The following is an 18963-nucleotide window of genomic DNA, read 5'->3' on the forward strand; positions in this document are numbered from 1 at the left end:
ACACGAGGCTCTAAAGACGAGGACCTTGTTGAAAAGAATTTTTCCGAGGAATATTTAAAGTCTGACAAGAGGCAGAGAAGTACCATGCGCTGCAAACAGTGACGAAGGCAATTTGTTGCAGCAGTTGTAATTATACAACTACATTATACAGCAGCAGATGTATGTTATATATGTAATGTTCTACAGTATACCTGTCATGTTCAACTCCTCACAGAAAATAAATAATACATAAACCAACTTTGGTTTAAATGTTATGATATCTTTATATCTCACCGTGGAATATATGGATCAATATGAAAAAAATTATTGAGATTCCATATCGCCCAGGGCTAGCATGACAACTTTGAGCTGTCCTGACAAGCTCGCGTCATCCCCCTCCTCTCTTCCTCACCCCCTCTTAAGGCTTAAAAGTCAGATATTTCTCAGAAGAGAAGCAACAAAGATTTCCCTGTGACAATGACTTGTTTCATGATGTTACCCCTCTAGCAGTAATAAAATAACAGCTGAATCAAGCCAATCATTAGCCAATCATCATCTTTTCATGTCATCATGTCTTTAATTTTTGCACCAAATTATAAAGAGTAGTATCGATAGGATACACGCCAATGTCCCATCCTTCAACCAATTTCAACAAACAAACCAACAAAAAACGGACACAAGTGAAAACATAACCTCCTTGGGCGGAGGTAATTAACAAGGAAACTGCATATATAACAGAGCAAAGGCAACAGAAGGGCAGGCCATGGTCCCAAAATGATCAGCAAAAGACACCACTGACTAGCACTAACCATCTGGATAGTGACAGTCACAGATCAGAATGTGCAGTTTGTCAGTGCACATTCCACTGGGCTACAGACTGCCCTCACACGGGTGAGAAAGTCAAACTGAATTGTTTATAGTGCATAGGGCCTATTTAATTAGTAAGTAGTATTAACTGGGACACAACCCATGTGACCTTTGGATGTCCCATATGTCCCTAATTGCTTACATGTTAGCACACTGCACCTAATTGAGTAATATATACATAAACACTATCTCAGGGATAAGCAGATGTCACAGTCCCACTTTAACTTTAATTTCCTGGTATCATGTGGTTCTTATCCGAACTAACCCTATCCACCTATATACAATACACATGAACGTATTCATCAGTACAATAATAAATGGCACTTTTCCCCTCTTGATTTATGTGTAGAAATTGTGGCATTAACTACCCCTCATAGCACGGATAGATGATCAGGCAAAGCAAGCAACACCCAGAGACCCTAAAAGCCTCAGGTCAAGAAATTACCACTAAAGTCAGGTCTGCATTTTTATGTCATCTTGAGGCCCTGTTGAGGTTTTAGACTTTACACACATTGTTGTCACAGGGCACATGTCCACAGTTGTGTTTAATCAAGTTAATGCACAGTAATCGATACAGGAGACCTGAGCCACTTGAACTAGAAGGAAACAAGGTACATACGCAGTGTACACACAGGGCGATCAATAGGGGCCTAGCAGCATTACAGTGCAGATACCATAACAGGTTATTTCCACCATACTCTCGAGTAGAAACAACTACAAGTCCTACACTGTCTCTTTGGTAAATGGCTATGCAGTGAGCCAAATAGTTCACTCTTAAGTGTCCCCATATAAGAAGTAATTAGCAATGTCCATTTTCATCATGATGTTCTTCACCCATACTTCTTGGTAAAGGTCATGGTTAAAGAAACCACCAGTGACTGGGAGAAGACGCACCACAGTCGACACAGTCTTTTACACACCATGTGCGTAATGGATGACACAAGAATGCTAAATACTTGCCTCCAAATATTTTGCATTCAACTTATTCATGCCAGCAGTAACGTGATTTTGCAACAGTTCCAGCACATGCTCAATAAAAGGTTAACTCTCACTAACAGCTTCAGAAGGAATTATCCTGTGATGAAGATCCTATCCTCATCAATTGACAAAAGAGGTAATTTCTAGGGGTGTGCATCTCTCCCTTATAAGACGATCCGATACGTATCTAGATACATGGGCTACGATACGATTCAGGGATGATACATCTTAATATAGAACGATTCAGTGCGATTTGATTTAATATTGAATTGATCAGATGCGTTTCGATTCGTTGAGATACGATTCAATCTGATTAATTCGTTCAATTTAAACATTCATTTTTCATTATAAATGACAAGAAGCTAATTTTATGAAAGAAGCATTGCCTACCTTCAAATAAATATATTTCGTAAAAGGGACCAGTTTTTATGTTACTTTATGGCATGGGGAAAAAAACGGAAGAAAAATGTATCAATTTATTACTACATGTCTTTTGTTTATTTAAAGACAAAAAAAGTAAGACTTTTTGTATGAAAATATTGTTTTGACAAATTATCTCTAAATAATAAATAATATCTCACAGCACCAGTTTTGCACTTGAGATGATTTTTGCACAGAAATGTATGAATGAAAGTTTGCACACAAATATTCACAATAAACGATATAAACAATATCTCCAGCAGTGCTGAAAACTCTTTCTGATGCCACACTGTTGGCTGGTTAACAGAGGTATTTCTTTGCAAGAGACGACAGTAGGTGATTTTCACTATTTTAGAGAGTTTTTCATTCAGTGGCAAAGGATTGTGCTCTCTGTACTTTAAGACTTCGTCGCTGCCCCTCTCCCTTAAAGATCTGTCTGCTGTTTTCGCCTCAAAGACTTCTCAGTAAAGCTGGTCCAGGGCTGCCAGCTTTTTTTTTTCTTCTTTTTGCAAGGAGGGTCATCATCTTAAATAAAAAAAATCAATAACTGTATGCCAGGGAAATTTACCAGGACACCTTTTTCCCTCTCCTCTGTTGTCTGCCTCAGTAAATTATCCATTTATATTACTCCTTATAACTTTTTAATAGTTGTTTTTTTGCCATTACTCTTAAGAGCTTTTTCTTTTACCTTACTATGATGTATACATCTTATTCTGCTTAATTTATACTTCAGTGTATAAAAAATATACACCTTTGGTCTCTTGGGACTCCCCGTGTCTAGATCTCCATGAGCGGGGTCTCTCTGAGCTGGTTCTGTCTGCACTGGACTTCCCTGACTGTCTGTATGCTCTGCTTCCTATTTATAGTTAATGTATAAAATCAAAGCTATGATTACAAATCACACAAATGTTTACCATTGATAACACACTCAAAAATAGTGTGTTGTGTGTATGGTTAAATTAATGCAGTACATATTGTCAGTTGACGATGACAGTTAACACTAAAACAGTGTACAGTACCAGCAGTCAAAGATCACAGATATAGCAATATGTTCAAAAAACGACTATTAGCAACTGTTGATGCACTGTAATAATTTATTTTGTGCTGAGTGAATGAGATAGTGTTTTTGTTGGAGGGATACCTTGTTATGCAGGGCTGCAGCTTCAGCTGACATACTTATGAATATCCTCTCAGCATCATGCCCGCTCACGAAAGCGAGGGTCTAGAGCAAATGCAGTGTAGAGAAGATCATGTAGGTCTGTGTAACGTTTCTCAAAGTCACTGTTAAACACCATCTTCATCTCAGTTATGAGCACCGTGTCTTCATCGAATGCCCTTTAAAGTGCTTTTAAAGTTTTGCTCAGATGGGGGCAATCATGAGATTGTGGGCTGCTTCTCCTCGCACATTATAGTCATCACAACTTTGACAGGTGCCTTCACTGTCTTTAGCGTTGCTGATTTCATTCTCATTAAGAGTGTTGTTCACCTCCCCCCCTTTTCTGTGCTCCCTTGACATAAGTGTAGCAAAAACTGCATGTTGCTGCTCCAAAAATCATTCTAGCATGTCATAGGAGCTGTTCCAACTAGTGGACACATCTTGAATGAGCTTGTGGGAAGGCAAAGCACAATCCAAAGAGATTCCAGACTTTGGATTTAAGATATGATGGTGCATTCTAAATCATTTCGTCGTTTTTGTACATTTTGAAATGTTGTTACAGGCTGTTTTCCCTGCGCTTGCAACATTTGTTGTAACCATTGTGAGACGCTGTAAAGATTCTCGCGCATACACACACACACACACACCCGTCTCTTTCAACAAAGAAGAAGCACACCGTACAAGCTTCATTGAATTGACAGCAAAGCTTCAGTCAACCGATTCGTAACATTAGAACCGGGCCATCGGCCGAATCTTGGTCCATTTAAATCAATACAGGGGTCTGTGTATCTATGTAGTCGTATCTGTGATAAAACAGCCAGATACCGATTTGTATCTGTGAATCTTTAAATCCCTAGTAATTTCCTATTTGACATTGTAGTGAAAGAGAAGGAGAGTTCAACTGCCTCATACAGGAGCTGAAGGGCGACTTTGGCCCCAGGTTGCAGACATGAGGCAGAGGACCACACAGGGATCCTACTGAACCACAGCACTGTGATTTCTCTCTGAGGTCAGTAATTCTACAGCCCTAATTACTATAATCTACTAAGATTGGTTGGTAAATCGTTTTTTCTACACATAATATTCACCTGCAGTGTAAAAGTACTCATGACAAAATCACTTGATCAAGAAAATGTGTGAATCAATTACACAATGCACAGGGGGAAACATTCAATCAGTGTGTAAAGACCTAAAAGGTTTTACAGAATCACATGATTTCCAGTTTAATCTTGTTAAGACAGCTTGAAATGGGGTAGAAAGATATTCAACATTAATATAAACAAACAGAACAATGTTGCAACAACCTGGTACGTTACATAAAAGATGACAACAGCTTTCCACTGTAAAGAAGCTCCTGTTGAGAGCCATGCTGCCCTCCTTGTCTGCAGCCATTTGTTTTCCAGCAGGCCACAAGAATCCAGCCCCCAGCTAGAAAGCACTGCACACTGTAACCGTTGTATTATGGGCACCACTTTAATGTGTTTCTATTTATTTGTGGCAAAGGAATTTCAACTCAGCTGCTAACACAAGGGAAATGAATGACACACAATTATGAAATCACTGTCAGGACTACGACCCATATTCCCTCCCAACATCCTGATACATTAGTGATTACCGATTGTGATATAAAAAAAATTAAATAAAAATGGTGTTCAGTGAGCAGTTAGTGACACGTAGAGAGGTTCCTCTTTCTGGCCTTGTAGCTGTCAGGGTGATGGAGGAGGAGGGACTCTGGGTGACTGCAGGGAGCACCACAGTGTGTATCTTCACATGATCATGCTGCTTTTGATCATGTCTAGGGCTGCAACTAAGGATTATTTTTGATTATTATCGATTAAGCTGTCGATTAATTTCTCGATTAGTTGTTTGGTCCATAAAATGGTGAAAAATTACACTTGTGTTTCCCAAATCCCAACATGGTGTTTTGTTTTGTCCTCAAACCAAATATATTTGGTTCACTGTCACAGAAGAGCAAAGAAACCAGAAAATATTCACATTTAAGAAGCTGAAATCAGAGAATTTGGACATTTTTTCGATAAAAACTACTTGAAACGATTAAACGATTATCAAAATATTTTAGTAATACATTACTAATCGATTAATTGATTAACTGTTGCAGCTCTAATCATTTCCACATAAATTATTGCTCATGTTCATGCATGGACGTTCAGTAGCCCTCTTTTGCCAATAGTGTGACAGTTTGTAGTACTAAAACACATATGTTTAAGAGCCATATTCCCCCATAAATCCTCCAGGGTTTACTATTTCAGGCTGAACAGCTTTCACCTTCCAACCAAGAAATTGACCCAGATAGTCGCAGTGAAACCAGAACCCTCAAGAAGCTGGAAAACCTCATTCAAGATCTATAAATAATATTTTTTATAGCTTTGACTGTTGAACAACATCCCCGTTCAATAGTTTTTCCATGTCATTCACTCCACTTTTCAAAAAGATACATTTTATATTGTTGTTTGTTCATTTTTTTCAGTTTTTTGCAGCCTCTAATGAACACCAGAAGCCCTAGGCTGTCACTAGTTAAATGTTGTTGCTTGTCAGACCAGCAAGATGAGTGAGGAGCTATGAGAATAGACCTGTCCATCTCCATAATCCACACATGTCTATTACAGTAGCACACCCTCATTCTTTTATTTGAAACATCATCCCTGGAGAACAGGTTATGATGGCATATAGTGAGTTCACTGGTGAGCTGGAGAAAGTTCATGGGAGCTGTAGAATACTTATCTGCATGCAAATTGTAGACAGTGAATTCAAGGACCATGTTTACAGTTAAAAAAAAAAAACATTTGGAAAAAACCCCTCAATATTCAGTATCGGAGGGGTGAAACGTATATACCCAAATTAAACTACTTCCAACTTTTTCATATTGTAAGAATGCCATCAGCCACAAATGATTTGTTAATCTAAATAAACTGTTTCTCTAATCTTATATGTTGCACAGTTCAATGCATTACTACACTATATGACAGGGGTCACTAATAGGCTGACCGCGGTCCGGATCCGATCCCAGACGCCAACCCCCTGACTTTCCATAACAACCTGACTTCTCTTTTAACTAGAGGCGCTGTATTATATTAAGACAGTCCACAACCGGCACTGCACATTCACTACTGCAGGTTTTGGCAGGAACAGGACCCAAATGCATAGGTGGTGCAAAGAATATTTAATAATAAAAGGTAAAAAAAACAAAATCCATCCAAGGGTGTCCACAACATGTGGCAAAAAAGGAGTCCAAACTAAAACACTGGAGCCAGGGGGAAAACCACAGGAACAGACCAGGGGACAGACTGGGGCAAAAACACAGGAACAGACAGCGGAAAAAATAACAGGAACAGACCGGAGAAAATAGCAGAAACAGACTGGGAGTATAACAGATACAGACTCGGGGGGGAAATCACAGGAACAGACCGGGCCAAAATCACAGGCTAACCAACAAAGACAAAGGGAAGCACAGAGACTAAATAGACACAAGGTGGTCAGGCCAAATTGAACACAAGTGAGACACATTAGGAACAGGTGCAGACGATCACAGGGGCAGGAGACAGGAAAAACAAGGCACCAGAAACAAGACACGGTAAAGGAAGTGCAGCAACACAAGGAAAAGGACTTCACAATAAAACAAGAAACAACAACAAGAGACCATGACACTCTCCCACTGTCGCTTGTTGTTTTGTTGTGCATATGTAACGGTGTCCGCCAAGTGCTGTGCTGTGTGTGTAGACCTCACTCACGGACACGTTAAGAGCCTTGCTGGCGGTTAATGCTAGCTCTCACAAGTTTTAAGTCCCTTTGTAGTACACCCCTCTCCCATGCCAGGGGTCGGGCAGATCGAAGCCACACTTTCTTTCTCTTTCTCTACCCATGGTTTGTGTTCTGAGACTGTTAAGAGTGAGAAGACATCATTATTAGAGTACTTCTAATTCTAATTCCTCCAGTTCAAAATGAAAACTGACAATTAAGATTGTTGAAATGTTATTGAATTGCAGGCCTTTTTTCTTTGTTCAATTTGACAGTCAGTTGACGATAATTAGGCTAGATGTCGATACAACCAGCCTACTTCAATATGTCACTGAATCATTATGCAACTTAAACATTGTGACATTATGGTTCCGGACCTTTGCTAGAGGAAAATTTCTCCAACCTCGACCTCCTAGAATTTTAATTGAATACCCCTGCTATATGACATCATTTAGAGAAGTCAGAAATCATAGTGATGAAGTCATGATGACATTCTTCCAACAACAGGATCATAGATTATTTTTCAATCAACACTGTATATAAGCTTTAGGTTGTGTCTATAGTCCTATTGGATGCAGAGATACCTGGATTTATGCATTTTTTCAAATATGCATGATATCATTTTTGACTTCATTTTGAATTCTTCATGATGTCACCAATTATATGATATCATATGATAGGGAATAATTTTCTGTCCATTATTAAGATTGTCACTCTATTATTTGAAGACATATCTTGAACAGATATCTTGAGAAAATGTGTAACAGAAGCTCATGGAGCAGCAGCTAGCTGCTGGCTATGCAGAATCGGGACTATGGTACTGAATGACGACGGTTGACAGTGATGTCAGTGGATTGGCCAGTCAGTCAGGTATTTGTTGTAAAGATGTCCTTTTTCAAACTTCAAACAACTGGTAATAAGAGTTTGAATAACAGCACACTACCCTGAAAATGAATTGAAATGAATAGAGCCACAGGCTACAGGCTCAAATTTGTTGTTCTAGAAACATTTTTACAAGTTCCCAATAAGTTGCCCTGCATGTCGTCTCTTTAGATGAACATGTGAATTGAAGGCATTATTAGGGGTTGCTTGTTAGCAGAGGTTTCACTCCACTATGGTGACAACTCCCACATCTATGAAAAATAAGGGGCAATGAATCAACAGCAATAACAAGCTGTTCTGCAGAAACTGTGGAGGTTTTTTTGAGGGGGATCTGCTCTGTCTTTGAAACATAACTTCAGTGAGACACTAATCTCCTTTAGGATCCAACGGTATTTGCTTGTAACGTGGCCTCATGCCTGCAGACCTTCAGGACATGATATGGGGGAGGTTGGGTATCCAATCAGAGCCCTCCCCTGCTGTGATTGACATTCTCCCACTGAGATGTCCTGACTCCCTGTTCTCGTTGACCTACCTGACATTTCACTCTGAAAGCACCACCACTGTCACTTTTTAGCATCAGACCACCTCCCACACTGTGTCACCATCACAACCACAAGGCAGCTATCAAATGCCCTCACCACCCCACAAAGAAGAACACTAGAAACCACTGACAAACAGAAGATTACTCAGAGTTACAGCTATTGTAGACTTATATGCATTCATCATTTTTAGGAATTAATTGCAGCTTCCAAAAGTCAATATCTTTTTCCAGATTTCAGCAAAAAACACTTAAAATTTAAAGTAATTTCAATAAGAGAAATCTACACTCCACCACTACACTTTGAGACAGTGCCTCGGAGCACCCTCACATTCCAAAATATCATTATCCAGGGCAACAATATATACACATTTCTAAGGCCTTGAGTTCCAAGTTTGAGTTATCTATTACCATGTATCTCCACAGTGACTCCGTGGTGCAATAGAAAGGTGGTGTATGTATCCTCCAGCTGTATCACAACCTCAACACATCACCAAAATGGCAACCCACTGGGACCCATTGGTTTGTGAACCTTGAGTTTGTAATATAATATAGGTTACAAAACTGAAAGGAAAAGGTTGTCACATTGAGAATGTCCACTCATATTTATCGACATGACCACCATATGGCATAACATGGAAATGCTTAATAGGCAACGGTAACTGACCTGCATACCTTCTCTGTCATATTCATACTCTTCTTCTTCTTCTACTTCGGATTTAATTGTTTAAGTTTGTGCATGGCACGTCACATTAGATATTGCTGCCGCAAGGAATTGTGGGGCGTCTATTTCTCCTTTCCTTTCACATTGGAAGGTCCATTGTGCCTATATGCTAAAGGAGATAGGAAAGGAAAGAATTCAAACAGCTCTTATCATGGCTGCCGGTGAAATACTTGCGGGACATTTCACTCAGTTAGGAACCTTCCTAAGCAAAATTGACAATTTGACCGCAGCCCATGTCTCTCAGCCACAAATAATTTATAATATTACCCAGATATTGGTTTCACGCCACTCATTTTAATAAAATTACTGTAACGAATGCCATCATATCACCCCCGCTAAAATTATAACCTAGATAATCCCAAAGATATTATTGACAACTTCCAGGCATTAGGGAGCCATTTTCATACCAGGCAACCCACCTGTCAGGGACACATGGTGGTTAAATACAGGATGGTTTACAGGAGCCTTGCTCACAAGAGAGGGGAGGTCCTTTATTTCCCACTGCCTTAAACCATCCAGTTGCAGACTGCAGGGTGGCTGCCATGCTCAGTCTGTCTAATGGGATCCAGAGGAGAGGTGCCGGTTCTGGAAGCCAACACAGGCCTCTTCCACAGTATCAGACTGCCTTGGTAACCCACATACAGTACACACTGACAATTCATCTGACAAATACAACATGCTTACACTGCAGCCAAACCGGAGTCATCTTCCTGACATTTTTAAATTTTTTTTAAAGGAGCCCTCATATTGTCATTGAATATTGAAAAGTGATCGGATCAGATGTGTGTTCTCTAAACAAAATACTGCACTGATATAAATAATTTACTTTTATAGAAAAATACACAGTGGGACAGACGTGGACCAGTAAAAGGTGCAGTAAGTGACTTGGAGAGAGCTTGTCTCTACCTTTGTTGTTGTTGTGATTTTCCTGCTCAGGCTGGGCCGCGAACCCGGGTCCTTGGATAGAGGAGCCCACTAGGCAAAAACAATGCATTGCAGCCCCAACCACTAGCACGTCTCTTAAGGTGTCGACAAGTGATGTTTACAAACTGCACTTGCACACTGTAAACCCGGATTTCATATCTAATCAAACATTTGAAGTATAATGTACCTACATGATTCAAATCGATTAAGTTTTGATTGCATTACTAGCAAATGTAAGTATGTTATACTAATTTGTAGACCTAGTTGAGTCTGTGAATAACTGAAGTGAAATGGCTTAAAATTCCCAAGTTTTAGTCATGACCATCTCTTTATCTAGGCTACATAAAGTTGCAATGAAGCCACAAGATCTGAACGTATTTTTTTCCATTAAGAGTTTTACGTAACAACAGCTAAATTAGGCTGCTAGGCTATGTATAATAGGCTATTTTTATTAATTAACACAAACTCACAGGAGTTTTGTGCATAAATAAATTATATTACTAACATTATGGTTATGTTAGGGTCGTTGCTTCCATATATTTCAATTTAGTTTCTGAGAAATCACAATTTCTGTTGTTTCTGTATGTCTAAAAACACTGACTACTACTACAGTACTCATCATGAGCCACCGTGACGACACTCCGCTCTTTCATGCAATGCACAATGGGAACGTGAAAGCCCTTTGCCGCCATCCACTTTTTGCTGAGAAGACATCACTTTGCCGCCGCGCACCAGACAGTCCAGTTGCTCCTGCTGTCCATTGTTTAGCTAACGTTGCTGCTGAGGAGTGAGACAACTTAATGTTTCCGTGTTTGTGTGTGGATACAAGGGGATGTTGGTGAGTAGTGGGAAGCTAATTTTAACTAGGTCGGCAGACATTTTCACCTGCTAGCTAACGTTACAGTTTGAAACTTTTTTTCACTTGGGGGGCTGTTTGTGAGGAATCCAAGTGAAGCAGTTCGACGTCGATTGGACATTAACCTTGCCACCCGTTAGCTCACTTAACTAGCTAGCTAAGTAAGTTACTTTTCACACTGGAGGGGCTTTTTGTGAGTAACGTTAGTGAAAAACGTTGTTTTAATAAGTTCAACGGACATCACCTGTAGCCACCGGTTTGCTGGCTTAGCTGGCAATGAAATGATGAAGACAAAGCCAAATGGGTCCCTTGTTAAGAAAGTGATGGACCTGACGTTTGCTCTTCGGAGAAAAGAAGAGTCTACTACCTCTTTCCTTTCTCTGTTCATCAATTTTGTCTTTTCTTTCTTCTCTGCTCTCTATCCTTTTCTTTCTTCCCATCTCATCTCCCTTCCTTAATCTTCTCCTTTCCTCTCTTCATTTCCTAATTTTATTTTCTGTCCTCTCCATTTTCCTCTCCTTTTGTCCTCTTGTACATAAACATTGCGGGGAATTTCTGGAATTTATTTGATAAATACATGCGAGTATCCTTAGCAAGATAGGTTTTAACTCGTGTCCACCATCTTGCAGACCACTGAGCCAACAGGCATCAGGTGCCTATGTCTTCGGGGACTGCCTGTCATTTTGGCGGATGATTCTTCTGTCTTCTTCAAGACATGCTCTGTAAGTTAATTATTTTTTTTTTTTAAATGTTGCAGGTGCACGCTCATTTGTCTCATTCTCATGAACAATGCCACTAATTTTCAGAATAATTTGATCAGCATCAGTGTCTCCATTAAGTCTCTATTTTATGGCCGAACAAAGATAGCTTACCCACTTTCAGTCCCAGTCCTATTGAAAAGAAGTAGAAAATTGCTCCCAATAACTAAGGTTGTATGAATCCTTTTACATTTGCCCAATTTGTTTTTTGACTTAACTGTCACCAGTTGGAAGTTGTGAAAGTGTTTCGGGGTCTTTAACTCAAATGGGAGTTCTGAGTGCGCTTGTTAGATTCTGGTTGCTCCAGTCATCAACTAACTTATTGATGTTTCTTTCAACTGGTGACAGTAAAGTTTTTTAAAAAAACAATTAAGGTGAAAGGTACTGAGAGTCATATGATTCACAAAAAAAGTTTATGTCCTCTGCGTCAATACGTTTCTTTCACTGTTAGGATGTAACTGACAAGGACTCGTACAGTCAAACTCCAGTGGGAATTCTCTGCCTTGGTCAAGAAAAAACCCAGCTCAACCCATCTAGAGTAGGGTTCATCTGTGAGCTGGCACCCAAAATTCAACCTTTGAAAAATCACCTGGAAGCATAAAACAGGGTTTGAAATGGCACTATTACTGCTCCAGATTTGTTTGCCCCAGTTTGTAATGTTGGACTTTTAGGAAAACATGTTTACTGTTGTGTACGGTTTGGGGTACATGTGTCCTATGGTATTTGCACTGATTATTACACAAGATTCCATGACACAGGCTTTGAGTACATTTAATTTCAAATGAGTTGGGTATTTTAGTTACATTACCAACTAAAAGGCAGATGTCTTGGTGCATTTTGGATTTTCAAGATATATAGAGTAGATATTTTAGTCATGTAAAGGGGAATGTTCAACTAAATAAAAATTTTCCCTAACAGGAGTGTAAGCTATAATACAGTTTTAATGTGATTTGTAGTGATAATGATGTACACATGCTTGAGCACAATAAGTGTTTTTGATAGAATAGAGGCATGATGGTGCTAGACTTAATGTTTTATGCAATGTTCAGGACATGAATGACTAATTTTGCCACAGTTTCAGGCTTATGATTCAAGGTTGTTAAAGCAGGGGGCTCTAACCTCTAACTTCATGCTGTTTTCAAATAAAACAGTAAAAGAATGACTTTTGTTGTATTGCGTATTTGTCTTAATTTAAATGTTCTAGTTTAGCACATTCAATGAATACAAAGGTTTAGTCACTTTAACTTAAAATAATAAGTGGAGTTCATGTGACAAGGCAATTGATATTACAAGAGATTGTAAGTAAAATCCACTTTGCATTTAGTGTTTAAAACTTAAAATAACGATTCCAGCCTTTCAAGCATTTATGTTAAATGCACTCAAGTTTTCATTACACATTACTTAATATTTTTAGGGCAACCAGTTTGCTCAATTTTTTTAAGTAAATTCAACTTATCCGGGCTTACAGTGCAGTGTTGTTGGTGCAGCCGACATCATTTGTTTTGTTTTCGATTTATGGAACCTGGGCTGAGCCAAGAACCCAGATTTTTTTAACCAACAGCTGGACACCGTGAAGAAATATTTGTTGATTTTTACAAAACGTGATTTGCTTTAGAATCGCTTACTGCCCATTTAAGGACTTTGAAAACATTGTCACACAGTCTATTTGATCACAGAGCTCAGAGGCGGGCAAATATCTGACAGGCATAAAAAGCGGTAGGAATGCTTTTTACGGATATAAAAGGTACACCCATATTTTGTACATATCCATCCATCCGTTTATCCATCATACTTACCCTTTGAGGGTCACGGGGGGCTGGAGTCAAAACTACAGCTCGTAGTATGGTCTGGAAGCACGTTCTATCATTTCGGAGATTGGGGGGGCTGGCCTTTTTTTCGTTTCTTTAAACCAATCACAATCATCTAGGCCCAGGAAGCAGCGTCGGTGTCCGCGCAAAATAGTGCCGGGGGGAAACTTAGAATGTCGCCTATGTGAGGTTAGTTTAATTGACAAAAAGAACAAACATAGTTTGTTCCTTTCTCACAACGAGGTCAAGCCAGCATACACTTTAGCCCTGGATGAGCTCACAGGATCTGTCAAAACGACAGACGTTTTACCATATATACTTAGTTCTTGTAGAACGCTGTTAAATAAATATCATAGGTGATCTTGTGGAGTGGATGGGTTCATTGGTGAAATCCATGTCAAACACGCATGCCGCTGCCAGAATGATTTCTCCTCAAAACCCGCCTTATTGCGTTGTTTCAGAGTTCCAGCAGGAGCACAATACGGGAATGTCAGCAAAAGGAATGGGAGAAGTTTTGTGACAGAATCTGTCTGTAGCCCAATCTCTGTCCTCTATATCCGGTGAGCCAGACTAATCGAGACACTAGGTTAGAGGCAGGGTACATCCGAGACAGATCATTAATAGGCTATTCACTGATTTTAATTCTCTTTGTATATTTTTGTTGGAAATTTTGCTTAAAACCTGCTTACACCTTATCAGCAGATCTTGTTTTTCTTTTGGTGACATGCGGGTGCAGTAAAAGTAATGAACACAGTATTTATACTGACATATCAGCTTCTAAGTTAGCAAACAGTGGCTTATTTACACATAAAATGAGAGAAAAGTGGGGGTGTTGGTCCCACAGCGAGACGGTAAACATCTCTCCCTCCCGACTGATTCAGTGATTCATGCCTCATTTTGAACTTTAATTAATTTTTTTGCATATTTTATTTTAAGATTTTATTTAAACACCGGACTTGAAGGTTGTATTCATTTAAGACCATTGGAAAAAGTTCTCTGCGTTACGTGTTCTGGAAAGCAACGTTATATTTGTTGTCTTCGTTTTTTTGTTGATCCGAAAAATGATCCGATGACTGACTCAAAAGCCGCGTAGCGATCCTAACCGTGAGTTTTGTGAGCCGTTGCACCCTTAGTTGGAACAATGTTGATAATCATCAGAGGTGTTTCTCTTCATGTCATACTATACACAATGGGTCTCCCAATCTATTTTTGTCCAACTGTGATTTCAAACAGCCATCAGGTACAGTATTAGTTATCTAAAGCAGATCTGAGCTGTGAGGTGCTGCTGCCAGCTTGTCTGTACATTAACATACTAATTCGATACACAGTGACCCTCATTTCCCTTTTCCACTCAAGTCTTACCATATGAAGAGAAACCTCCGTCTCACACATTGTTACAGGAATGGGAAAAGGAACTCAAGCTCAAGCTCATTACCACCTTCAGTGGAAATGCAGAGCCCTTTGGAAAAACAGTCACATATAATCACATCCAGATAGCCTGCCCTGACAATTCACCAACACTCACACAGTGATGCAGTAATGATGTGGCTAAATGAAGAAGCCTTAAAGACGCTGAGTCAGCATGATAGTAAGGACCAGAGGTTGGTTTGTTGAGAAACAGCAACTTCAGATGAAAAGGAATAACATTATGAAGCTGACACCACATCAAAATTACAATCCACCTCCAAGATTGTTTCCGTCATTTGAAATGATAGTCATGTTTGTCATTTTCAATCAATGCCTGCAGGACAACGAACAGTGCAGGATACATTGCTCCAAATGTCTCGCTGCCTGAAATGTTTGTCCAGATTCGAGGTGCCACCCGCCTCGCATATACTGCACCTGTCGCCGCTTTCTCTATTGAAATACAGACAGACTTCTGACTGTTTTTCTCGGTCCATGTTTCACTCTGTGGCTCGGACGTTAGCATGCATGCTAAGCATAAGTATCAAAACACAGGCGCCATTATGTATGCGATCTTTTAGGAACCGATAAGCAGAACCGAAATTCTATTTTTTCTCACGGGTACCCAGTAACCTCACTCTGTCCACCGCCGCAAAATGAATGTAGAGGAAACCCTGACTACAACCCGTTTCTGTCGCAAATCACACTACAGCGGCAACCACAGGTGTGGTGTTTCATTACAACGGAAATAATCGATTTACAGATTTTCTTAATCGATATTGAATTGTCAAAAAATATATTGCAATGCATTGATGAATTGATTTTTTTACCCAGCCCTACTATTGTCTCAAAATATTGACTGCCACAGCTACAGTATAAAGATTTTTAAGTCAAGAAACTACATGGAAGGTCATCCATAGTACATCTATCTGGAAATTTACTCATTCATTCAGAAAGGGATAATTTGTCCAGTGGGTTGTAAATATGGGAGCAATGAAACCTTTCAAAATAATGATTATAGAACACGTGTGATGATTTTCTCTCACCGGCCAGGAGGGTAGTCTGTTATGAAGTAGAAACCTACAATATTACTCCAGTAAGTATTTCAGTAGCCAACATTTACTATGAAAAGGAGATGTACTTGACCTACATGAGTGGAATAGTTACCATCTCCGTGATTGATTATTCCTCTGTGGGCAAGGCCAGCTGGATAACTGTGACTGACCATAATTATCAACCACCCAATTCAACAGAGGTTGCTGACACATTCAAACACTCCAATCAAGTCGAATACGGTGCCTCCAAGCTGTCACAGCAACAACATTTTGCTTTTCATGTGCCTTAACAAAAGTTACAGAAAAAAATTGGTTCTCCAAATCTTGGTGTGATGATGAGGCTGAGTTCACCGGCTGTCAGACACTCTGCGCTGAACCTTTCCTCTTCTTCTTTATTGTGGTAACCTCCGTCTCTGGCAATGTCTTTAATCATTTATTAAATAAAATGTAGACTGGGTTCAGAAACTATTTACACACCCCCAATCCTGCTCTTTGACCCCAACACTGCAAAGACATGCATCATTTTGGTCAAATGTTCATTTTTGATAGTATATATTTCCTCTCAGTCTGCAGGACCGTTTACCAGAAATGCAGTGTTTCAGTCCAGAGTTAGGTTCACAATAAGAAAGATCTTAAGAGACACAGGATCCAACAACCATTCAAAAGAGAAATCAAACACAAAAGATTTTGACTTAATAAATAACTGTGAATAAATCTGCATATTTATGTCTTACATTTTGTGAGAAGATGTTCCAACATATTTTTATTCTTTATTCGCACTGAGCCTGACAGTTTGGGTGCTACACTGCTGTTGTAGTAGTTAACGTGGTAATATCAGATTCAGCTTTTCAAAATGAGATTCAGATATGATTCCTATTAGTCTTTCTCTTCAGGTCTGATCAAAATAACCACTGACTGTTCCAACCAGTCAGTACCTACTTCCTCTCGTAGGGCTGGTTCTTGGCATATGCAACATGCGCCGTCACATAAGGGCCGCAGAATGTCCGGGGGGCGCAGTAAGGATCACTTCTTCTTTTTTTCTTAAGTGCGCAGCAGCGAAAGACAGCAAGACCAGTGTGCGCAGTGCTCCCCCGTTGACCGGAGTACAACGAGGGAGCGAGGACACACAAGATCGGGCGGGGAGAGAGACCCAGGGAGAAGTGACGATCCCCAGCGAGTCTGCACAGATTGGTGTGGGGGGCGACGGACGGAAGAGGAGGCGTTGTGGAATCCGCGGGGGTGAAGCGCGCCAAGTGTAGCACTCAGTCCTCAGTGTTCTGAAGCCCCGCTGTTGCGCCAAATAACAGCAGTTCACCTGAATATTTCGGTGAAGCTCGACTCAGACAGAAAGTAATCATATCATAAATTATAATATCCTGCAGGAAATAATCTCTTCCAGCAGCACACAATTGTTTACAATAGCATAAAGTTCTTCATAGTTCTAACCTGCTAAATATGCCATTAAACTTCCCCAGATAGATGGACTTTACAATGAAATGTACCCCAGACAGGGTCTTACGTTCACCACCATAGTCTCTCAGTATCGTATGGGAAATACTGAACCCTTCAAAGGAGTCTACAAAGGTGAGTTATTGGCAGTTACATGCAGCTCTTTGTGATGGTGTGGGGTTTCATTTTCTTTTGGCAAGAAGTCATAATTTGGCCTAGGGCACCAAAATGTCTAGAGCCGGCCCTGTCCTCTCTGCACATAAATGTGATTTCAGAGTTGCGCTCTCCCGGAGCTCTCCAAAGCACTCAGAATAAATCCTGCTGCTGTTGGTAACTGCACCCCCCCCCGCACTTCTACACCCACAACACATGCAAATTCTTAAGCACGAGTTGGTCCGTGCACGTTAAAGACAGACAATACTGATTAAAAACATGAGGAAAGTCTAAGGTGTGTTGAGATGAGGTGTTGCATCAAACATTTTAACATAATTAATTAAAAAAATATATACTTATCAAGTGAGTATTGCCGGAGCAGGTTTGCTGCTTACCTGCAAGAGACAGTTACTTCAATCTTCGTCGCAGGTACGGTGGAGTTGAGTGGGTCGAAATCTCCTATTGTCGCCATGGCTGAGGCTTTTTAAAAATATATATATCAATCAATCCTCGTAGTTCGCACTTGTATTAGTATATTAGCATTAATTTCCCTTTGGCCACTCTGGGTTTTTTTCAATCCACCGCAAGATGAGAGAGTGTGAGGCAGCCGGTTCCGGTTGTAGTAATTGTTGCCGCTGACGGTGGCTGGAGCGGAACTGAGGGTTAAGAGGCATACCTGAGGACGAGGCTACCATTCACAGCGAGAGGGGGTGGGGGGAGAGAGAGAGAGGGATAGAGACCGGTGAAGGGACACGGATTCACTCACTCCTCTGGTTCTTAATTCTCTCCAACCATCGCCAGGTGGAGGCAGAATACTCTTCGAGTTCTTTTAACTGTGCCTGGCTGCAACGAGTGGTCTCTGTATGGGGGGTGATTAGTGCCACACTGCAGTATAGGTCATAGACTTCGTCTCCATCAATGTGAGCAGATTAGACATGTACGGTGGCCCTGAGAGCACACAGCACTACAACTATAAGAAAACACATGCAAATAGACAAAACACAAGCAAATCAAGAAAATATCTTCATCAATTTGCCAACACATGCGTATCATTTATAGAATGCGCTGCAAACAACACATTAAAGCTGCAGTCAGTAGGATTGAGGGGACAGTGGACTTAGTCTCAGAATTCTAAATCCAAAGACTCCTGCTCCCTCCGCCTCCCTCTCTGCTGCACTTCGGTTCTGCCTCCACAGCTCCTCCCAGCCCGCCGTGCCCATGCAGGCTACCATGGCAACTGAAGCACAGCAAGGTAC

General features: G+C 40.3%; 1 protein-coding gene across 1 annotated transcript in view; it reads right to left on the bottom strand.

Moving 5' to 3' along the window:
• The window catches only part of LOC118309994 (copine-9-like), a 171314-nt gene extending 152825 nt beyond the window's left edge, over nt 1-18489 (bottom strand). Inside the window, exon 1 of the mRNA XM_047332947.1 lies at nt 18103-18489. Within this exon, the coding sequence (XP_047188903.1) occupies nt 18103-18179 (77 nt within the window). The 5' untranslated portion in view covers nt 18180-18489. The remainder of the gene's footprint in view (nt 1-18102) is intronic.
• Between the last annotated feature and the right edge of the window lie 474 nt (nt 18490-18963).

Source organism: Scophthalmus maximus, chromosome 6, assembly GCF_022379125.1.
Source record: "Scophthalmus maximus strain ysfricsl-2021 chromosome 6, ASM2237912v1, whole genome shotgun sequence".
Lineage (NCBI taxonomy): Eukaryota > Metazoa > Chordata > Actinopteri > Pleuronectiformes > Scophthalmidae > Scophthalmus > Scophthalmus maximus.